Here is a 21,211-nt window from a genome sequence, read left to right as displayed (position 1 = left end):
TTGGCTTTTCTCATAGAACTTTTTCCACTGTTCCACCGACCAACAGCGACAAACAGAACATGGATTAGTAATCGTACATACGTTTTCCCTGCACCTACTACACGGAGGAGGATCCGTCGACACCGAAGTTAGAAATCTAGAACATGGAAAGCCACTGACTCCTGGGCATTTCCTTTGTCTCCTTTTCAAAATGGCAGACGATCCCGATGTTGAGGCAAAAATCTCCATCATACCACTTAAACACTTACCGATCACACTCACACTGAGCACACTCGGAGAAAGAAAAGTTAATAAGAAATGAAAAATGAAATGGATAAAAAATGGGCAAACTGAAAAACCGGCTTTAAATCAGATAGACAGTAACACGTCTTATCTTAAAGGCGGTAGGAAAATAACTGGTGGGTCACAGGTAGCCGTGGGCATTCTGGGTATACATGCCCCGTGACCTGGTATAAATGCCAATAGTCCCTGGACCTCACAAGTGTAATTTTAATTCTACCGGTTTCCAGCTTGGCGCTAGTAAATCCTAATGTTAAGACCAAAGGTTTGTTCCGTATATGAACAACTACCGGTTTCCAGCTGGCACCAAGTATTAATCCTAATGTCAAGACCGAAGGTTTGCTTCATATATGAACAAAAATTTTCCTGGCACCTGTGACAATGGTCATGGGTCAATTGGACCTAAAATATTATGAAACTTCTATGGCATTTACAAAAATACTATAAAGGTGAAGCTTCAAGGCAATTATATATAATGTAAATTACTTCCTTTTGGTTCCACTTCCAATTCCTAAACGGCGACAAGCACAAGTTAAAACTTAATACCCATAATCATAATCACATCCAGTGGATAATGATTTTCAATTGCAGTTTTTATAACCAAAGGCAAGATTAAATAAAATCACCAACATTAAAAAGAAATTTATTCTGACAAGTTGATCCTACATTTAAATCATAAAAAAATCCCTTTTTAAACTAAATTCATGATTCACATAATGAAGCTGATGCAATTAAGGATTTTGAGCAGTTAATAAAATAATTTTTGGAGCCAATAAATGGTAAATGGCTATACTGTTTATATAAAGCTTATTATATCTATGAAGATGTGAAAGATCCAAGATCACATACAATGGGACAAAATACGTATGGAAGAGCATTTATATTTAATACTAACTCTCCTCTGCCAACTCTGTAGCAATGCATGAAACACTGCCTCTCCCACATCACATGGGACCAGCTTTAATGTCAAGACTATGTGTCCTCACTTTAAAGCTGGTCCACTCTCCCACATGGCATTTGTATCAAGCCTAACCTTTCTTCTGGTGAAACACTGTTTCCCCACAACTCTTTCCACACACCAACAAATTGTGAATAAAAAATAATGAAACAAAGTTCTCTTCATGCTGCGTGGATAGCATGATTGTGGCCCACATATGACTAGCTGGCCACAGGGCGGTAGAGACAAAGGGACCCCTCATTTACAGCGGGGGCTCTCCAGAACAGAGGGGCCTCCCATCACTAACTTAGGTTCTGTCAGTAGAGCGCATCTTGTCCAAAACACATTCGTAAGATGCTTCGGCCATATCTGTAGCCTGAAAAAGAAAAATTTATATTTGGTTATCTAGAAATCAACTAGTGTTTGCTTGTTTGTATGGTGTTTTTTGTTGCATGGAACCAGTGGTTATTCAGCAACAGGATCAGCATGACATTCGAACCACGTCGAGTGAATTTCAATCACTAGAAATACATATCACTCAGCCCTCAACGGTATGTCCGAGAATTGAACTCGCAGCCACTGAGGTGGTAGGCCACGACCAAAACAACTATGCCACGGAGGCACTAATCAACTACAGTGGACCCATAGGTATAGCTTGACTCCACAAATACTTGGCAACCCTTTTAAAAAAAAATCCTTAAAACTGCCTATTTTTATCAGTTCAAACTCAAGAAAATCTTGCTAAAAATGCCTATACACTTTTTTTAGTAATATCACAAAAAGTGCATTTAATCATGAAATTTCTATGCAAATACAGTATTTAGTGGATATTTCTCAAAATGCAGCAAATACACAAGTCCACGAATGCCAAAAACGTGACTAAAAGGGGGGGAGGGCGTTCACTGTACTATAACTGAAAATTCTAATTACAGCTAGGTATATATATATAAATAAAAAAAATTATAATTAAAATCTGCTCCAAATATTGCAATCTAACAATTTTGGAATTAAACTCACCTGTATGTACTTTCCTATGCCTTCCAAAGATTGTTTAAGGGCATCAAAGCTTGATGAATACAGCATCTTCTTTTTGATCTTGGCAGTATCTGGGCACCAAGACATCAGGAAAAGTTTCTGCTTCCTCGTCTAGAAGAAAGAAAAGCATAATTTTATTTATATTTCACAAATATTATAATGGGTTTAACTTACTGCAATTGTAAGCTACTTGGCCTTGTCAATTTAATAAATTTAGAGCATTTACTCTTATGTATCTATATTCCATCCATGACATCTTCGAGCTTCATTTTATCTTCACAAACCACTGCCACTTCCTATAACCAATTTCAGCTACTCTATACATTTAGTAAAACCTTAATAAGCAATTTCTTTGCATGTGAATGAAACATTCTCCGGGTAATATTTGGTTGAAAAGAGAAGCTATGATCTTAAAATTTCAGAAACCATACATTCCAGATAGGGTGAAAGTGTATAAATGTTTGCAAACTAATGAACCCATAAAAAGTTATCTAGTTACATTTGAACTATTTATAAACTACATTTGAAACTATTTATAAAATATGTTATTCTCACCTTAGTACTTTAAATGGAAACACTCGTACGAGTAATAGCAATGAAACTGCATGTCCTTACAAGTTTAAATAAAAACTTAAGTGATTAAAGTTTACAATTTCAGAGGTTGGCAAGGTGGCAGTGGACGTGATATGAAACTTTTACTTATCTTTTCTCTCCAAAGCAACTTCCTTTGATATGAGAAAGTGATACGTATCACATGAACAAGGGTGAATTTCGAAGGAACAAGCAATTATGAAACCATTACCACAAGACCTCTAGTTGCAGAGATGTCTACAGGTTATGTTTTTTTTTACAGTTTGGTTACCTGGAACTGGAGGATTCATATAATTTGAAAATGTAAGGAAAGGGCACACATGATCTAATAACTCAAATTCTAATAGCCACTAAAATAATCCCCTAAGAATGCAAATGCAACCCACGTGTAATAAAAGGAAATGATTACCCCAGCATTCCATATTGGAGGGAAAATATATATATATACATATATTGTAATTTACCTGTAAACTTTTTGAAAAATCTACAGTAAACTTCCATAGTTGATATTTTCTACCAACAACACCATATGACCATAGCAAAAGGAAAGGACTGGCCAGTGCAATAATTTAAGCCAACTAAATCTAAAAACTTTCTAGTCAATAATTTAAGCCAACTAAATCTAAAAACTTTCTAGTCAAACACCTAGCAACCTTGAAACTAGTTCACCTCAACTACTGAAGGGTAACTAATCTATACCAACGACAATAAATAGAAGCACTACAGTATTTAGCCTTTTATTCTCATTAGAACACATTCTTCACTAACAGGTATGAATCCTTAAACAAGTCTACATTGAATAGAATTTAGGTGAAAGGCCAAGTGCTGCAACCTATGAAGTCTGTTAACTGTAAATTGACAGCAATGAAGGTTGTAGGTTACTTACCACTCCAGGTTCAAATAATGTCATGAAATAAGGTCATGCAATACAAAATTTTCCTTTACCCCACTTTTTCCCAAAGGACAATGAAAAACTCGCAGTAACAAAACTGGAAACTAGCATGCTTTTAGAATAATTTCACCCTTACTGGACGGGGTAAATATATCTATATGCAGCTCCTCAGACCGGGTAAACTTTGAGGTCGGCCAATTTATGAACAAACCACATCAATGAGTACATGGTGAAAGAAAAAATCCTAAACAATTTTCCTACCTTCCACTAGTTGAAAATGACTATTTACAACCCCTTGTGGGGCCTCTTATACAAGACAATCTTGAATGTTACAAACTTGTTTTTTCTAATAAAATTTATTCTATATTGTAAAATTATAATTACTGCTCACACACTATCAAAATAGAGGAGAAACAAAAGCATTAACAAATTCTTGGCATATTTGTTGAAAAATATTTACGTAAATTTACAGAAGATTCAGAAAATTTTTATTTTACTTTTACATGTTTTTTCTAATATTTCTCAGCACTTTTCTTTGTAAAATTACATTTACAACACATATACTATTGCTAAAGACAAGAACAAAAAAAAAGAGCAGCAACCCCTTGGTAAATTTACAAAAAGACGTCATGTGCGAGAGACACGCAGAACATTCTCCCTTCAAGTCACAAGCACTATTAAAATCCCGAGATTCCTACACTTGTAATTTTAGACACCACTCTTATGATTTTAGCCACTGTAGAAGTGAATTTATGGGCTACAAAAATATTGGCACCTTTTTCCCACCAGATTCTTTCCAAATCGATGGCGCGTAATATTGTTTATATACAGGATCAATCTGTCCTCCATCCCAAACCTGTTATTACTACTACCAAGGATTAATCCATCCATTAAGGGTTAATAAAATTTAACTGAAATTGAAAAATATAAGTTATGCAAAGGAAATTTTCTCAGCCATTTTTAAAAGCCTCTAATAACAGTACCCAACATTAGATCTAGTGTGGATAGTAACCTTTCATTATGTTAATGCCTTTATTTCTCATAAGTTGCATGAAAGTTGTAAGAACTCCCACCACTAAGGCTTTCAATCTCTCAATATTTTTCTTTGCCAAGGGGATGTGTATGTAAGTTCTATTATGACTCAAACCAGACAAGTTTCATTCATTATATAACTTGGATAGGGCTTGCCACCAGCACTAATAAAAAGGCAAAAATTAGAATGTAAAATGCCATTCACATAGAAGGAACCAAAGGAAAGATTATTACAAGACAGAAAGCAGTATTCTGACATACATGAAAATCCTTAGTTAACACCTTAATCTAACACAAGGTGGACACTAAAATCCTTTGGTACTGCAATGATCAACAAGATACACAACATGCAATTTTGTTTTATGAAATTTAAGTGTTCATGGCACTAATGCACTTTTGGCCATACAGAACTTTGGACAGTGAAAGGAGAGTAAGGAGTGGTTAGAAAGCAAGGCATATGCACAAAATAAAAGAAGTGAAAGGATTCAAGATGAAAAGTAAAAGGATCCTAAATGTGGGAATGTGAGAAACTTCCACAACTATGTGAACAGGATGCTACAAACACTATCTAATAATGTCTACAGGCACTGCAATATTTGTGAAATATTCCAAGCTACAATGGGCTGTCTTTCCGTATAGAAGTTCATGACAAAACTACATAAAATCTTGGCATATCACCAGTTAGAATATTTAATATGTGACATCTTGCTACACAAACTAGATTCAGTTTTATCTTATGCCATCATTTTACTTATACATTCAAAGGAACCACTGCACAACTGCAAATTACTATGAAATACAAGAAGGTACTAAATTTATTATGAAATCTTTGTCATACAGCTGCCCAGGTTCATCAATATGTCTAACTGCCAGCTCTCAATACTGATGGCATACCTTTCACATCAAGTCATGCTGAGAACCACTATGAATTTATTAATATATTTATGCCTGGCAGGCAAATGTCACACTTGGCTCAGAAAAGGTAAAAACAAGAAGGCCCCAACATTTCAACCTTGATGGTGCCTTGATGCACCATCAAAACAGAATGTGTACTTACAGAATCTGTCGTTCCCTGGCACTGATGATCGTATTCAAAATCATAGATGCCATAACGGCACTGTTCAGGCCCCAAATTTACCAGGTAGTTTAAGTAGTCATCATAACTAGCGTCTCTATCTCCAGTCTGTAACAAAAAGCAACTTTAGTACCAGTGTGTACATCCCAAATTTTTAAGCCAACCATCATTGTGAAATTTCTCAATTGCATACAGGGAAAACTTCATTCAGGAATACTCACAGTTTCAACATCAATGACCTTGTCATCTTTAATGTGGAAGATTATGTACCTATACATCTTTCCCTTCTTTATTTGTTGGAAGTACTCTATTACTGTATCCGATACTTGGACTCCTGAAGCCTGTGGGAAGAGAAACCAAGGCAATCTATAATGTTCAATTTTAAAAGTGTATGCACATAAACTACTAACATCTAGATTCTGACTAACACCAAACCCAAAATTCTTTCATCACGTAAAGAGCAGTAATTATTATGTGAAAAAAGATGTTTGAAATTAAAGAAAAACCATGATTTAGATCTCCAAAATCATGATCAATCTGTTTTACATTGCGAGCCTACATAAACCTATCACAACCGTTCTACATGAAAGGCTATTTATTCCATACCCACAAATCAATAGATGGTAGCTTCCTCAAAATTCAATCAAGAGTGGTAATGTTAAATGTATTCAAACAAGATTAGTTTTTATACTATACTGCCCATTATTACAAAACTGATATTAGCAATAGGATACCACACCCTCATAACTGGGCAATGTTTAATACAGTGGGTCACAGACCTGCGGTGGGGGGTTCCGTTCCAGCAGTGGGCCACAAGTTAAGCGTTTTGCAGTTACAAGCACCATGACTATGTTGCACAGTTACAGTGCTGGCATTGCTGTTTTTATGCTTATTCTTACCGTTAGCACCACTGACAGTGCCATACCTTAATGCAACAAGTCTTGCCTGCTTGTTGATCCAACCTCCGAAAAAGTACTTTAACACTTCCTGAAACCGGAGACTGGCACCAGTCATGAGTCATCGGTGGTGGGAGCAACACCTCAAGACCTCTACTCTCCTTTTGAACTAAGCAGAAGTACTTTTTCGGAGGGTGGATTGATAAACGGACAAGACTGGATCAGCTGGTCCACTCTGTTGTTTCCCCTAACAAAGACCGAATCGGCAACAAGTCTGATGAACTGTATTAGCTTCAGTCCTTAGTAAAAGTACAAACTCTTTCATGAGGGCTTTGTGTATTACCTTTAATAATCTAATTTCTTCCAATTTCAAAACTTAATACATTAGTTCTAGAATCTGACAGCCCTTGTCCTTCTGGTGTGCTTCATAAATCGCCCAGTTTTCCTTCACCTTCTAATAACTTAAACCACACCTCAGCTTTGTATCAAACATTAATCTAGCCACAAGCATTATTTCATTAGAGTATACAACTTCTACAGGCAACCAAATATTTGTAGTTTGTAGATTTCATGAATATTATCCTAACCATCTATTTGGATAGTTCAAAAATGCTTCAAAATCATAAATATAGTGAACTAAAATAATGATGGCATTACTAGTTTACTAGTAGCCAGGTGTTACCTGCATGACAGATAGGCTACTAAAATGAAAATTTGCAGTTAATTTGTCCTCTGTTTAGCAAGCAAGTGATGCTACTAGGATTTGGATGTCTCCCAGACCTATTAGTCTTTCCAAGGAGGCATGCTCACTTATCCCTGGCAGGTAGTTTTACTATTCACTTAGTGTCCTAATGATCATTCTTTTCAACTCTTCCACACTATTGCCGTTTACAACTTCTGGTGGCAGTTCATTCCACGTGTCACATACCTTATATGTAAAGATGTTCCCACCAATGAGATGTTATCTCTTCAGTTCTAGTTCCCATCCAATAATTGCCTGGTTCTCGTTCCAAGCCATTCACACCCAGGATCTCCCGTGGATGGAGTTAACTCTGAGGCTCTTGCTTGTACCCCTTCTAGTCCATTTATGCTTAGTGTTGAACAAAACTGTTCTGCATTTTCAAGAGCTCACACTATTGATGTGTAGAGCTGCAGCACAGTTTCTTTCTGTATTTGAGGTGCCTCTCTATGTAATCCCACTAGTTTGTTCCTTTTTCAGCAATTTTGTGGATTTCCAGTTCTTGGTAGTAATAAATCCAAAGTCTCTTTGTTCTGCACTATTTGTGTAATTCCTGAGCAGCACATAGTTGGCATGAGGGTTGTTTGTTCTTATTTGTAACACTTTACACTTAACCAAGTTGTGCCATCGTTTGACCACTATTTTCCTTAAATTTCTTAAACTTTCCACTGTATTTGGCATCATCTGCAAATTTGGCTGCTAAGCCTACATCAATGTCTTAATGTAGATAAAGACGAGTGGGCCAAAGGACAGAACCCTGAGGAACTCCACTTGCCACATCTGCCCATTGATTCTTCACAGTTTATTACTATGGCTATCTTGTTTTCTATTAGTTAGCCAGTCTTTGATCCAGTCCTTAAGTTCCAACTTTTGTCCGTTTCTTGTATGGAACTTTGTCAAAGGCCTTATAGAAATCTAAGATAAGCAGGATCTGTTTTATTTGAAGCCCTGTTACTGTATAACAGGTTGTTTCTAGCAATACGACCCACTATTTATGACATTAGGCAGATAGTCTATAATTTCCTGGCTCTTCTCTTACCTTTTTTTTTGTAAACGGGGGCACATTACCTAGTTTCCATCCTTTGGGTGCCATTTGTTGTTTTGCAGTTTTTCTGTAGCTTATATAGGTGAGGAACTAACTTCTAAATTTCTCTTGGATGAATCCCATCAGGGCCAGAAGATTTGCACTTTTCTATTTTGTTTTTAACGTCTTCTGTAAATATTACTTTGTCACTTGGTTCTACCTCCTCATATTTAATCGCTGGTTCAGGGATTGAGGTACTATATTATTGGATTAATACAGAGACAAGAGGAACCTGCAGTGCAATGCTACTGTAAGGTTTTCCTCAATATTTTATTTATAAAACTGAAACAGATTGAGGCTGGAATAACTAGGCAATCATCGACATGAAGGTTTGAGGACATCATTCAAGCGACTATAAAATGACAAACCCCTTCCAACAAAGTGAGTTTATGAAACTAAATGCCCCCTAATAACTTTTCGTAGTTACAACTCTGGTCACCATGTAACCAACACAATCATGTTACAACTCTGGTCACCATGTAACCAACACAATCATACTAGAGGGTTTTATTCCTTCAAGTCTAAGGTGATACACTGGACACTAACTTCCCTTCAAGAACACATACTACTTTAAAAATTTTACTAAAAACTCTTCATGCAACTAAGGTAGATAGAATTAAAGTGACAGTTGAAGTAATGGGAACAGGAGTACTGTACACATGAAAACAGACAAGCAACACTTGTCATGAACTATAAAGTGTAATCTCCACAAAATTAAAGAAAAATGGGAAAGAAATTAATTGTATGCAATAGAGGTGATGTCTTGATTTCAAGTAGTTTAGTTGAACACACCCACACACAAAAAATCGAGATTGACAGAAGAGGATAGGAGCAACTCTAGTGGGCAATATGTAGTGGTGTAGACAAGGAAATTTCAACCATATTTGGAATGAGAAAACTTTTGATAAACAAAGAGCACAATGTCAGGATCAGACTATTAATATCATCAAGTAATACATTTATGGATCATGAACCAGCTTTAAAGTCAATGAAAGTCTCTGATAACACTGCCATTTGTTTCTAACTATAATTGTTTTTTTCCATCTATCCATCCACCTGTGGTGTTTGCGCAAGGTAACACTGCATCCCGGTCTTCAAATAATATCCTATTTCGAATATTAATGGTGTAATTCACATACAGTAAATTATTAAATCTTTTCAGTTGCAAATGTACGCCCAGATATCCTTTTATTTACCTAAAACTTAGAGATAGCGTAACTATTTAAAGCCTGGGACGCAGCATTACCATGCGCGACCAACACAGGCGGATGAAGAGATGGGAAAAAAAAAACACACACAGTACAGTCAATAGCAACATCAGTATTACTACCCCCCCCCCCCCCACAAAAAAAAAGTTTCTAAGCATATTTACCAAATCTCAGACCAGACTTAAGGGGGATCCGAGAAACCCCCCTCTCCCCCCCAAGGTAGACCCAACAGCACTTTATCATGTACCAGTTTTCCATTTACCCCCTTCTCATGTTTTAGTGATAATCTTGTCAGCATACAGGAAATATAGACAAACTTTGAATCAAATATAAGTATTAGAAAAGGGGGGCAACTGACCACAATTAACAGCACAGATGTTTACAGAGGAGCAAATGTCTCAGGCCTGGCCTACATTCATGATACAGGTATTCGTCCCAAGTCTGGTTACATATGAATCATCGTATTCCAATGAACTTTTTTATATCCTTAGTTATCTCACCCATTCAAGATTAAAGCTTCCAAGAGACTATGCTACACCCCATCAGTTATTTTAAGGCTGTGATTGTGAAATCATGATTTGGTCAAGAGCCCCAAAGCTAGGTTTAAGACTGGTCAGGTGGAGGCCTTTCCCCCAAAAAACCCTGCAACCCCAATTACTTATACAGAGCTAGCTATAGGGAAACTGTAGTCATGGTAAATATATGGTTTCACCTGAATCAAATAACTTTAAGTGAAGTCTTGTGTTCCTAAATTTTTCAGTAGTCAATCTAAAACCCATAAGAAAAAGGCTGTCAGGGTAAAAATATCAAGATTTGCACATACAAAATACCAGTTCCATGGATGTAAAATAACTAAGACAAGAAACCGAGGACATCTCGGTGTGAAGGCCACCGGGCTTGTTTCAACTTCCTTAAATCTAAAAATATACAGTACAATACATAAAACTCAATATCCCAAACACTAAAAATTATGCAAGCATATTGGAATTAATAAAGCTACAAAAATTTTTATGTCTGATTTTCCTAGCTTATCTAATTCCAGTTTACCTTAAAAAGATAAAACCTTACAGTGGCTCGGAATTTAGCTGGTTCTCTTGAATACACTAGATACTGACCATTAGTAAATTTAAAATTAACCAATAACAAAATAGGCCTGACAATAGATTTGCCACTTATGAATGAACATTACAATACAGTACTAATGGAATGTACAACTAAACACTCAAGGTAGATCAGTAATTGCTCCCTGTCTGGAATTTACTTTGAAATTTACTTTTCAATTGGATTATTTTTTGTTGGCCAACTGTAATTGACATGCAATTAACCTCAGGGCCAATTGTTTTAGTATGCTAGCCATCTTGGAATGCTATCGCGCAAGCAGTGTTGGTAAAAGTTTAATTCTCCTCACTAAGTAACACTGGCAACTAGGTTAGGTTAGGGTACAAGTTAGTGTGGTTCCCAGATTTACTTAGCCAGTCCCTTCATGAACATATGGCTCCCTAATGACTTGTATTTGCAGAACCGTTTCTTACAGTCCGTGCAGTTGTTACTTAGAAATACCCACTATAATTAACACAAGCTAAACAGATTTTGGCATCACCTGGCTGGGATGGCCTGAAAGTTTCACATTTGATAAAAAATGAAAAAAATTTAAATCTGCCATTTAGCAGTTTTTAAATTTAACTTATTTTTAAGAAATCGCGTTCACAAAGATAAATGTATTAAAGATAATTATTAAAGTAAAGATTCTTTGAAAGCTATAGCTACTTTAGTTTAGTTCATATGCTAATGAGATATTTACACACCAACAACTTTCAGAAGAAATCGTGGTTCAACATATAAAATTTTAATTTTAACAATTGCATTTTTTATACGAACTGGATATTGGTACGGCAGCCGTACCCCGATCTCGGTAGATATTGGTACGGCAGTGAATTGCGCATGCGCTAACCCTTGTTTACCGCCTCACGCATATCCAAAGACTATATACTGAAGTATATACACTGTCTTTGGGCCATATCAGTGACAGCAAGAAAAATGGTGACGGAACAGCATGAACCGCGGAATAATACATTAGTTTTCGCCGAAAAAACAGATGTTTTCAGGCTTTAACGAGCTGAAGAAAGCCATAGACATCTATGAAGACTCAAACTTACAAAAATTGGGTAATTTCATGGCATATACGTAGGTCACGAACGATCGAATCGGCCCTGAAAAGAATTCCGAAGAGGAGATTCAAAGAGGATTTATATATAAAATATTTAACACTACCATCGTACCTTTGTTGGATTTTCTCGGCCCTTTATTTGCCGACATCGGCAGTTGCAAGGGAGCCGTTTATACACTTTACAATATTTCTTTTAATTCACTTCATTGGGTATTTTGCAGCTGTCGGAGAAGACGATAGAATTTACCAGGTAGTGAAATGGCAAAGTTAAACCAAATTATAGATTATTCCATTAAAATCGGGATAGTGTTTGTGCTTGTAGTACAAAAAAAGCGAGACAAAATTCACAAAAGCCAAACAAACAAAAAAGGGGGGAGGGACATTTTGCTAACACGAAAAAAAAAAAGGGGGACAGGTTTCAAAAAGCGTGACTGTCCCACGTAAAAAGCCGAACTCTGGTTTACATAATACAGTTATGATTAGCAAACTGGTAAACGGATACAGCCAACTGCCGTATCTACAGCAAGTCAAGAGCGCAAATACGGCACCAATGACAGAATCTGCCGTACCCTCACCGCACTATATTATTTGTACGGCAGGAAGTCTGAAATTGACGCATGCGCAATTCACTGCCGTACCAATATCTACCAGATCGGGATACGGCTGCCGTACCTATATCCTGTGCCTTTTTATAACCTAAGGTCTTAACATTAGGATAATCTTCTCATGCCAGCTGGAATCTGGTAAAATAAAAAAATAAAAAAAAGCTTGTGATCCAGGGACTGTTGGCACTTTTAGCAGCAATACTATACTTGCAAACATGAACAAAACTTTGTGGAATTAGAATATAGGACCATTTTCTGTAAATATATGGTATTGATTGGATGTTATCAAGACTAAACTGAAGGAAAAGACAGCTGACAACAGTTTTCTTAGGCTGTCTCAGATGCCTACAATATGTACATCATGCAAATTACAGGGAAAACGGTACATTCACTAATTTAAGTATAGGGGAAAACAGAACATTAAAACCAACCTCATATCCCTCCAGTATTTGAAGGTTAAAAGCCGCTAAATATTTACTGCAAGAGGTCTCCCATTTACACATCACAAGAAACTATATTTAAGCTAGCCATAGAAACATTAAAAAGAAAAACAAAAAAACTTAAAGCACATATGCCTTATTATAGGTGAAGCAAAATTTTATTTTACAGAGCAAAATCTTAGTACATTAATCTCTTGAAATCCCAGTTTGTTAATTCTCAATACACTGGATTCAATTTGGGGTTGGGGGTCATATTCAATATTTCTGATAATTGAAGGCATTTGAAGGACATGGCAGACAAAAACAACAAATTTGTTAGTTCTAAAACCACCATAACCACCAACCTTTTTTGCCTCAAACAGCATTCTTCTAAATCACAGCAATGGGGCCCAGGGCCCTTTTCTGTAAGCTTCATATTTTAAACTTATGCCCTAGTCTGGACCTACATGTATAGTTAGTTTAGACCTAAACGTATTGAAAGTTTAAAGCCGCAGTTGTAGGACACAAACATTGGATTGTTCCATCTCGACAAACATGAGAACTTCGGCTACCCTGATTTATGGCCTCGCTTGATTGTGATGTCAGTCCATTCCAAGCTACTAATCCACTGTCTGGACTGCAGTTAATAATTAAATCCAATAAACTAGCATTCCTATATTAACTTTCAAGTGCTGTAGCCCATTTGTAGGTTAAGGGTTTGTTTTATATCACTAGGGATACAATTTGTTCCAGCCAAAGGCAGCTCAACCTTAAGGTGAAAAAAAACAGTACATGCCTAACAGGACATTTCACAAACCCCACTGGGATTATGCTAGGTAACACACCCAACAGAAAGACAAGCAATAAGATAATCTGATTAAACAAGGACTAGCTGAACATAGGTCCTGAAGCAACTTCCCCGCTCATGACGCGTAATTTGGAAAGTTTGTTCCACTTCCGTTGAAACTGAACCCCCACCAGGATAAGGTTTTCGTCTCCTTCCCTACACCCGGACCGTTCCTACCGGCCTTCGTCCTGCTAAAATCTTTTCACGGGCCCCTAGCCTACAGTTTCCCTTCACATCACTTGTCCAAACAATCTCGCCCAGAAATGAAACATTTAAACCAAAATTGCGGGAAATTTATGATCAAAATCCTCCAAGTTGCAGCTAATCTTGACGCGTATTTTATTCACGGTCCCTCCCTCCCATTTTGAATAATTGCTATACTAAAACCTGCCCCCCACCCCCTAACCATGACTTATGACAAAATTTGGACTAAATCAATCCCGTAGACTAGATTGCTTTCAGTGGCAAGACCGAGGGTGGCCTGGGGCTCCATTCGACTCTACGGAAACAAAGCAACTAAAGTAACGTGCGATTGCCTTCGTCAACTCGAAGACGTTAAGTAGGTCATGAACCGAATTTCACAACCCAGAACTAAATGCTATGTGAATTTGGGAGCATATTACGAGACAAAGAACGACTAAGGTTCCTTGGCGAGAGAAAGAGGGAGGGGGGAAAGCTCTCCCTCGACAGTAGGCAATCGCGTTAGTTCAAGCACCGTCGCCCTTACCGGTGGCCGCCGGTAGGCCTATTACACAAGCCGGAGGAGATTTTAAGGCACGTAGACGGCCTCCTACGAATAACAACGCCATGACCTCACTACGGGGGACGCTAACGGACGGGACCCGAACGACCAGGAGGGCCCAAGTCCGTCCATATCATGATGGCGAGCCTCAGGAAAGCTCAAAATACATCACACGAGAATGTTTGGCCGCCGCCGGTACTTCCTTCCTTACGCCGGCGGCTTCGTCTTTCAGGCGAGAGAGGAAAGCCGATTTCGGCTTCCCAGCCAAAAGCCGCCGCAACCAACCGACGTACAATCGGAAAGAACCTCCAACTTACCATCGTAAATACAATTCACCAAAGTTCTGATCACTAGGGAACACAGACTGACTATTAGTGACTGACTCCGATGAGGATGTTCAACTTGAAGGGGCGTAGTGCGAGTAGTGACGTCATATATCACTCCGCCGAGTCCGTCCGGTGACGAGAGCTTTTGTCACGCCTCCTTCCATTGGCTCGTCGCTTCTCTCTCGGCCCCACAATGCAGACTTTCGGCCAATGGGAACAGTGCTTACAATCGATGAAATGTCATCGTTGAAAAAATACGAAATGATCTCATAATGAGCATTACTAGTTGGTAACTTTGTTATTAAATATATCATTATATATGACCTTTAAAAATTTAGGTTTAATCCCAAAATTTTCTATGCATTGGCGCCATGGGAACTACTTTCTGCCAATTCCAGGTGAATTTGCAACAACTGACTGTCGAATGGCGAAACTGGCAAAGCTGCCAAATTCTACTCACTCACTCGCCATGCTTATCAACTATTTGCACATCAGTCATGGAAATAATATATTTATAAGCAACGTATTAGTGCCTTCATTAATGTAAATTTCGTTAAATATAAAACCCACAAAAAATATCAATCGTTCGAGGAGAACATAGGCCAATCAAGATTTGAAACAAGAGGATATTGCCATATATGGTAAAGTTGGAATTTCGACAGCTATCGTAATGTCAATGAAGTCTCTGAGCTGATTGTCGAAATATCCGAAAATTTTACGAGGAAAGATTCTGGTGGGCATAGAAAGACTGCTTGTTGTAGTATAATAAAATGGAAAAAATCCTTAAAGGAAAATAATTTTCAGTCAAGACAACTCTTCATTCGTATTTCATAAAATGACTCATACTAGTGTTAAAATTACTGCAGTTAGCCACAAGTGACCTAATTGAACTATAAACTAAAGAATGAAAACATTAAATGAAATAACACGTTCACATTACTCTGTCCCATTTTTACCGGCAGGGTGTTGACAGCTGACACATCTTAAGGGAATCCTCGCATAATGACGAAGCTGAGGCAGGCTATCGTGGATTTATTCTGTGATGATTTACAACCAGGGTAATATATGAGCTACAACCTTCAAGTATATGTATAATAACCAACGAAAAATATATTTTACGATTACAAATCAAGATATGTAAGTGTTGCATATTTTAGTTACCGAAAAGATGAAAACTCGCGCACCGTCTGGAAACGGATTGCGTAACAGAATGCGGGCCTCTTGGTTTTAATCACGGGTTGATCACATACAAAGCGAGAGCAATCCATACGGAAAACTGGATGTCATTTTGATGCCATGTATCTATTTTCACCTTTAATTCTTGATAATATAAAGCCGAAGATTTTTATTCTATAAACAACCTCGTTTTATTGTTAATAGAAAATGCACCATTTTGTCTGCAATGCACTCCCGCGTTCTCGATGAATGATTTTACGTGTTGGTCCATAGGTTGTCTGGAATGGTGTCGGTCTGTGAAGTTTCAATTACATATATATAATATATAATATATATAAAATATTATATAATATAATATATATATCATATATATATATATATATACTATATATATGACAAAGGGGAGGACAATCAGAGGGACGTGGCTGAAGATTATTCCCGACGCTTCGTAAATCCTTCGTTACATTTTCGAAGACTGCACAAAATCATATAAATTACTCAAACAAATTACAAACTTTAAAAAAAGATCCACAATCAATACAATTTAAAACATTAAATTTTCGTCAGTACATTATTGTATCCATCTTGCTTGTTTGTTCGCTTGCCCCCAACCACCAACCAAACCACCCTCCCCCCCACCGCTCCCAACCCCCCGGTTCTCCAGTCAAAACAGTTAGCACCGAACTTTCACTGATATTGTAATCTCAACTGGACAGTGAAACAACGCTATATGACATATTGTCGATCCAACTACAGAAAAATTTCATGACTTGATTTATCTAAAAAAATAAATAAATAAATAAATAAAATAAAATTACTAAATGGTTAAATCTGTTGCTGCGAGTCTATAAAAACAATAAGAACATTAAAGAAAACCAACCTTTAATAAACCAATCCATCAAACAAGTTTTATTTTCGACGGAAATCATTGAAATTGTGATACATCATTATTTCAGTTGCATGCTACGCATGCAGGAACCCGACGCTGCTGTCTCCCCTACTCACTCTGCCCCTACCCAGGGGCGGACTGACCGGTTTGCAGGGAGTCGGTGGCTGGGTCATGTCCCCCCTACTGTCATTTAAGCTGAGGTAATTTAAGCTGAGAGAATAAAGCAGTACAAAGAGTTCGATCTAAAGACTTGTCCATGGTAATTCTTCGTTAAATTTAAAGGAGAGTTGTAATACTCAATTTGACTAGAGCAGAATAAAATGCTGGCAATGAAAAATAAATGATCAAAATGTATTAAAAATCGACTACAGAGAACAAGACTGACGAATCCCTGAAGCAATAATTTTATCCGGAACGCCAGAGGTTCTTGGGTTTGTTGATATAAATATGCTTGACATTCAACTTTTGCAAGACTGAGGATTTTACTCTCTCTCCTCTCTCCTCTCTCTCCGGCACAGAAATGTAATCCCGAATGCACAATAGATTAACAAAAAAAGAAAAGTAATTCGGGTTTCACGCTGGTAATATGACATGAACGACTGTCGTGACTATCAAAATACACTCTACGAAATATCTATGACTGCATCAACTAAACGCTATTTTAGTATTTTACAAAATGAGTTCTTAGGGTGGACCATAAACAGGAAAAAAAGCTGTAAAGTGCTCTTTGAGTGCCTTTCTATATATAGTTTTCGTTTGGATAAACTTTAAATCTGCCCCTAGACAAAAAAAAATAATAATAATAACAATAATAATAATAATGAATAATAAAATGCAAGAAGACAGATATTTTTGTTAGTCAAATCATAAAATTGTTGGCTTCCCAAATGCTTGGATTAGCTTTAGTTTTCCGAAAAGGAAACTGCTGTGCCAGCTTTGTCTGTCCGTCCGCCCACACTTTTTTTTCTGGTCGTCATCAGATCTTAAAACTACTGAGGCTAGAGGGCTGCAAATCGCTATGTTGATCATCCACCTCCAATATTCAAACATATCAAATTGCAGCCCTCGAGCTTCAGTGGTTTTCATTTTATCGAAGATTAAATTTAGCCATAATCGTGCGTCTGGCAACTATATAATCCAGGCCACCAACAGACCGCGGTGAAAGTTTCATGGGCAGCGGCTCACAAAGCATTATACCGATATCGCCAAAATATAGATCTACTTTCGGTTCCTGGATTATACGATGTAAAGAAAACTTGACTGCGTCGAAGAGACTTTGGTGCATTTTTTACTTGTTTGCTTTGCACGTGCCTTCTGTTTTGAAGTGTAACAACTTTCTATAGTGAAAATAATTTTTATATCTTTCATTAACACACAGACGCTTGTTATGTGAATGCCATCCATCGTGTTGTTTGTTTTGTAAGAGGGGTGAGTGGGTGGGTTAGCTTTGCAAGTACAGGAGTATAGTCCATACGACAACTGCATCTCAATTCTGAGTTCTAAAAAGGAAGAAGAGGAAGCGACAGAATGCTTTACGAGGTGAAAGGAGGGAAGGGTGTATACATACACACACACACACACACACACACACATATATATATATATATATATATATATATATATATATATATATATATATATTATATATATGTGTGTGTGTGTGTGTGTGTGTGTGTGTGTGTGTGTGTGTATGTATATTCCTTGCCTTTGTTTTTGTATTATTGTATAATTTAGATTTAATTGTACTAGTTAATATAACTGTGCATGTAATCCCAATATATATATATATATATATATATATATATATATATATATAATATATATATATATATATATATATATATAATATATAAAGGGTTTTTGCCACGAAGGAAAAAATGAAAAAGCGAGATAGCCGAATACTTTCGGTCCTGTTCAGACCCTTTACTAAGGTGTCAGGGAGGCGGGGTTGGACATCTCATTACCTGTCAGGTGTGGACTTGTTGTCTCCTACGGTGGTACCCTAATCGGTAGCATCCTTTGAGAATTTATTGTAAATTTTAGCCAAATGATTTTTGAGAGCCACTCCTACCTTGACACATGCCTGTGGGTGGATCTGCAGTCTCAAACGGTTGTTTGTATGTTCGGCAGTACTGTCTCTGTAGTATATATACTTTTGACTTCTAATACTATGTATCAGTCCTTTGTCAATGGCTTGAAAATAAAGCCGAAACTGGTCAGGACCTCCACCCTGTCTATTATTTTTCACCTGTGGATATGTATGATAAACGAATAACGTGCTAAAGTGATTATAATCATATATATATATATATATATATATATATATATATTTATATATATATATAATATTATAACATACATATAATTATACCTGTGATTTTACTCGTGCTTTTGTACCATCCCTAACATTTGAAAATAATGCTTAATATGTAGATCAGATTAGTCTTCGAAACTTTATTTTCTATTCTGATATTATCTATTATTATTGACACTGTTGATAAGCACTTTAAGAGTGAACATACAGTAACTAGTATACACGGCCACGTATGATCAGACTGACTACTGATTTATCCTACGGTACACACGCACACACAAGCACAAACACACACCTATGCACGTATGTAAATGAGCAGTTATTTACAACCGGAATTAACGGGTGGTGGTGTGACGTAGGAAAAAAAAGGGGGGGCTGCATTGAGTCGAGGTAAAATCAATACCTGAGGAAGCCTATTTTAGTCAGCAAGTGCATCAAGGTTTGCGGGTTAGGCAGAGCACTCTATCACGCCCGGCCTACCTAAATGCGAAAGCTGCTGATTCATCATGATCCTTTCTCATCTGTTTGTCTGGGGAAGGCGTCTCTAGCTCTGCCTGTCATCAGTAATGCTCTCAATCCTCGCATGAGAAAATCTAGCATGAAGAAGAAGAAGAAGAAGAAGAAGAAGAAGAAGAAAGAAGAAGAAGAAGAAGATTATGTTTGGAGACCGGAGCTTGTTTTGGAATCGATTGCCTGCCACCGCCAATGATGATCCGTATCTTCTGATCTTTGTGGTTACTTTTTTGTACATCGGCTTTTTATAATGACTTTTTTTTCTTGTTTATGTGGAATGGTAACCATAGACTACTTACTTTTAGTACTATTCGTCATGTGCTTTTTTTTTTTTTTTTTTTTTTTTGCTAATGTTAGGTTCTGCTCGAATTCTGCTGTCAGAAATAGCACTCTTTTATGTCTATAATTCATCTGTATAGATATTTTGATTACATTTGTTAGTATTTGCTCATCAGTAAATCTACATTCAATAATTCTGGCACCATAATTCATTGTTCCATCGCCACAAATTCTTTTCTTTCTTTCATTATGTGCAGCAAAGGGCGTTGGTTGCATCTTCTCTTAGAAATACTTTATAAGAGTAGCTGCCTTTACACAGTAGACAAAGACTTATTAATCATTTTTACTCTCCAGTCTTTGCTAAAAGTAAACAGAACACCTTATAGTCAATACTCTTTAATATATGACACTCCATAGTTCGTTATCCCCTAGTACTCCTGAACGGGGTCAGGACGCCAAGATGTTAAGCAAAGTCGTAAGACTGTTACAGGAAAAAACATCCTAAGTTCCTTCCGATTCCCTCCTTTGGGGATGATAGTTCTCGTTGCACTGCTCCCACGCCTTCTGTAACTTCTCTCCCTCGTTGGACTGCGAGTTCTGGAGGTTAGAGTCTCTTTGTTCTTACACGTGCCGTAACTGCCGTTCACGATCTTCTTGAGCGATGGCGCTCTTTCCTTGTTTACGTTTCCTGCTTCCACGCCTCGCGATTGATGATAAGTTTAGTTTGAAACCTTTACACATCTCTCGTATGTTGAAGGATGAAACATTTGCATAAAGTGACATGTGCCCTCTTTTATCAGTCCTTTAGTACACCTGTTTATTCTTGCTTTTTGTACCATCCTTGATTGGTGGCCCTCCGCCAACAAAGGAATCCTCCCGCAAAGAAGTGGTAAAATCAGTCTGGTGTTTTTACGTAGATCGACATGGGCGTGTAGTACTATAATAACAGCGTTGCTTGATTCGATGGTGTCGCTATATGTAGCAGGTCGAAGACAGATAGCTAGCAATGTGAGTGAATATTCAAGAACAAATTACTTAGCTTGTTTCATTTATGTACATTTAAATCCAGACGCACATGCCCTGTGTGGTACAATTAAGGGTCACATTTAGAAGGTCCGTGTTTGGCTCCTAACTCACAGTTCACCAGTCCTCCCAACTGACAATGG

At 37.3% G+C, this 21,211-nt stretch overlaps 1 protein-coding gene across 1 annotated transcript; it reads right to left on the bottom strand.

Annotated features, from left to right (window-relative positions):
* Nucleotides 1–909: 909 nt before the first annotated feature.
* On the bottom strand, nt 910–15,037 carry LOC135212617 (cofilin/actin-depolymerizing factor homolog). The gene is made up of 5 exons (XM_064246198.1): nt 14,866–15,037; nt 6,063–6,182; nt 5,824–5,949; nt 2,234–2,362; nt 910–1,592 (listed from the first exon to the last, which is right to left on the bottom strand). Exons 1-5 carry the CDS (start codon nt 14,866–14,868, stop codon nt 1,524–1,526), a joined length of 447 nt encoding a protein of 148 aa, XP_064102268.1. The 5' UTR covers nt 14,869–15,037; the 3' UTR covers nt 910–1,523.
* Between the last annotated feature and the right edge of the window lie 6,174 nt (nt 15,038–21,211).

The sequence above is a fragment of the Macrobrachium nipponense genome, chromosome 41, assembly GCF_015104395.2.
Source record: "Macrobrachium nipponense isolate FS-2020 chromosome 41, ASM1510439v2, whole genome shotgun sequence".
Lineage (NCBI taxonomy): Eukaryota > Metazoa > Arthropoda > Malacostraca > Decapoda > Palaemonidae > Macrobrachium > Macrobrachium nipponense.
Note: the sequence above shows the minus strand (reverse complement) of the source record. Positions and strands in the feature narration are given on the sequence as shown.

Bases quoted from the DNA above. Each gene is read 5' to 3' on its own strand.
- LOC135212617 (XM_064246198.1), bottom strand. The intron at 5,950-6,062 runs GTGAGTATTCCT...TTTTTGTTACAG, and splicing joins AGGTCATTGATGTTGAAACT to ACTGGAGATAGAGACGCTAG. The intron at 2,363-5,823 runs GTAAGTACACAT...TCTTTCTTCTAG, and splicing joins GCCAGGGAACGACAGATTCT to ACGAGGAAGCAGAAACTTTT.